The following is a 544-nucleotide window of genomic DNA, read 5'->3' as shown; positions in this document are numbered from 1 at the left end:
AGCAGCAGCAGCAGCGTGAACGAATGCTCCAACAGAGGCACCAGCAACAACAACAGCAACAACAGCAGCAACAGCAGCAGCAACAGCAGCAGCAGCAACAACAGCAAAGACGCAGACACCAGCCATCTAGGGTTTCTTCTGCAACACCCTCAGGGGCCCCCAGCTTCCGTCTATGGGATGTGAGCAGCACCTAAACACTTGCTGGCGCTATTCATGCATCTATATGGGTTTTATTGTCGCTGGTGCTGCTGCTGTTGCTGTTGCTGCTGCTGCTGCTGCTGTTGCTGCTGCTGCTGTTGCTGCTGCTGCTGTGTGCGAGCTGCTGATGCTGCCGACGGTCTGCAGCAACTGGAGCTGTGCACCGTCTGTTGGTGCTGCTGCTGCTGTCGGTGCAATGGCTCTTGCTGTTGCGGCTGCAGCAGCAGCTGCTGCTGTGCGTGTTTCAGTTGCTGCTGGTACTGCTGCTGCTTGTTCTGCTGTTGCTGCTGCTGCTGCTGCTGCATCGTTGCGTGCTATACCTGCGGTGTGAAACGGTGCAACTCCT

At 56.8% G+C, this 544-nt stretch overlaps 1 protein-coding gene across 1 annotated transcript; it reads right to left on the bottom strand.

The window, feature by feature from the left end:
• Positions 1-230: 230 nt before the first annotated feature.
• EMH_0000850 (uncharacterized protein) lies at positions 231-503 on the bottom strand (the record flags this gene model as incomplete). The annotated part of the gene is made up of 1 exon (XM_038022312.1): positions 231-503. The coding sequence occupies one exon, from the start codon at positions 501-503 to the stop codon at positions 231-233; it is 273 nt and encodes a 90-aa protein (XP_037878166.1).
• Positions 504-544: the final 41 nt, after the last annotated feature.

Source organism: Eimeria mitis, genomic scaffold (assembly GCF_000499745.2).
Source record: "Eimeria mitis Houghton genomic scaffold, Emh_scaff15321, whole genome shotgun sequence".
Taxonomy (NCBI): Eukaryota; Apicomplexa; class Conoidasida; order Eucoccidiorida; family Eimeriidae; genus Eimeria; species Eimeria mitis.
Note: the sequence above shows the minus strand (reverse complement) of the source record. Positions and strands in the feature narration are given on the sequence as shown.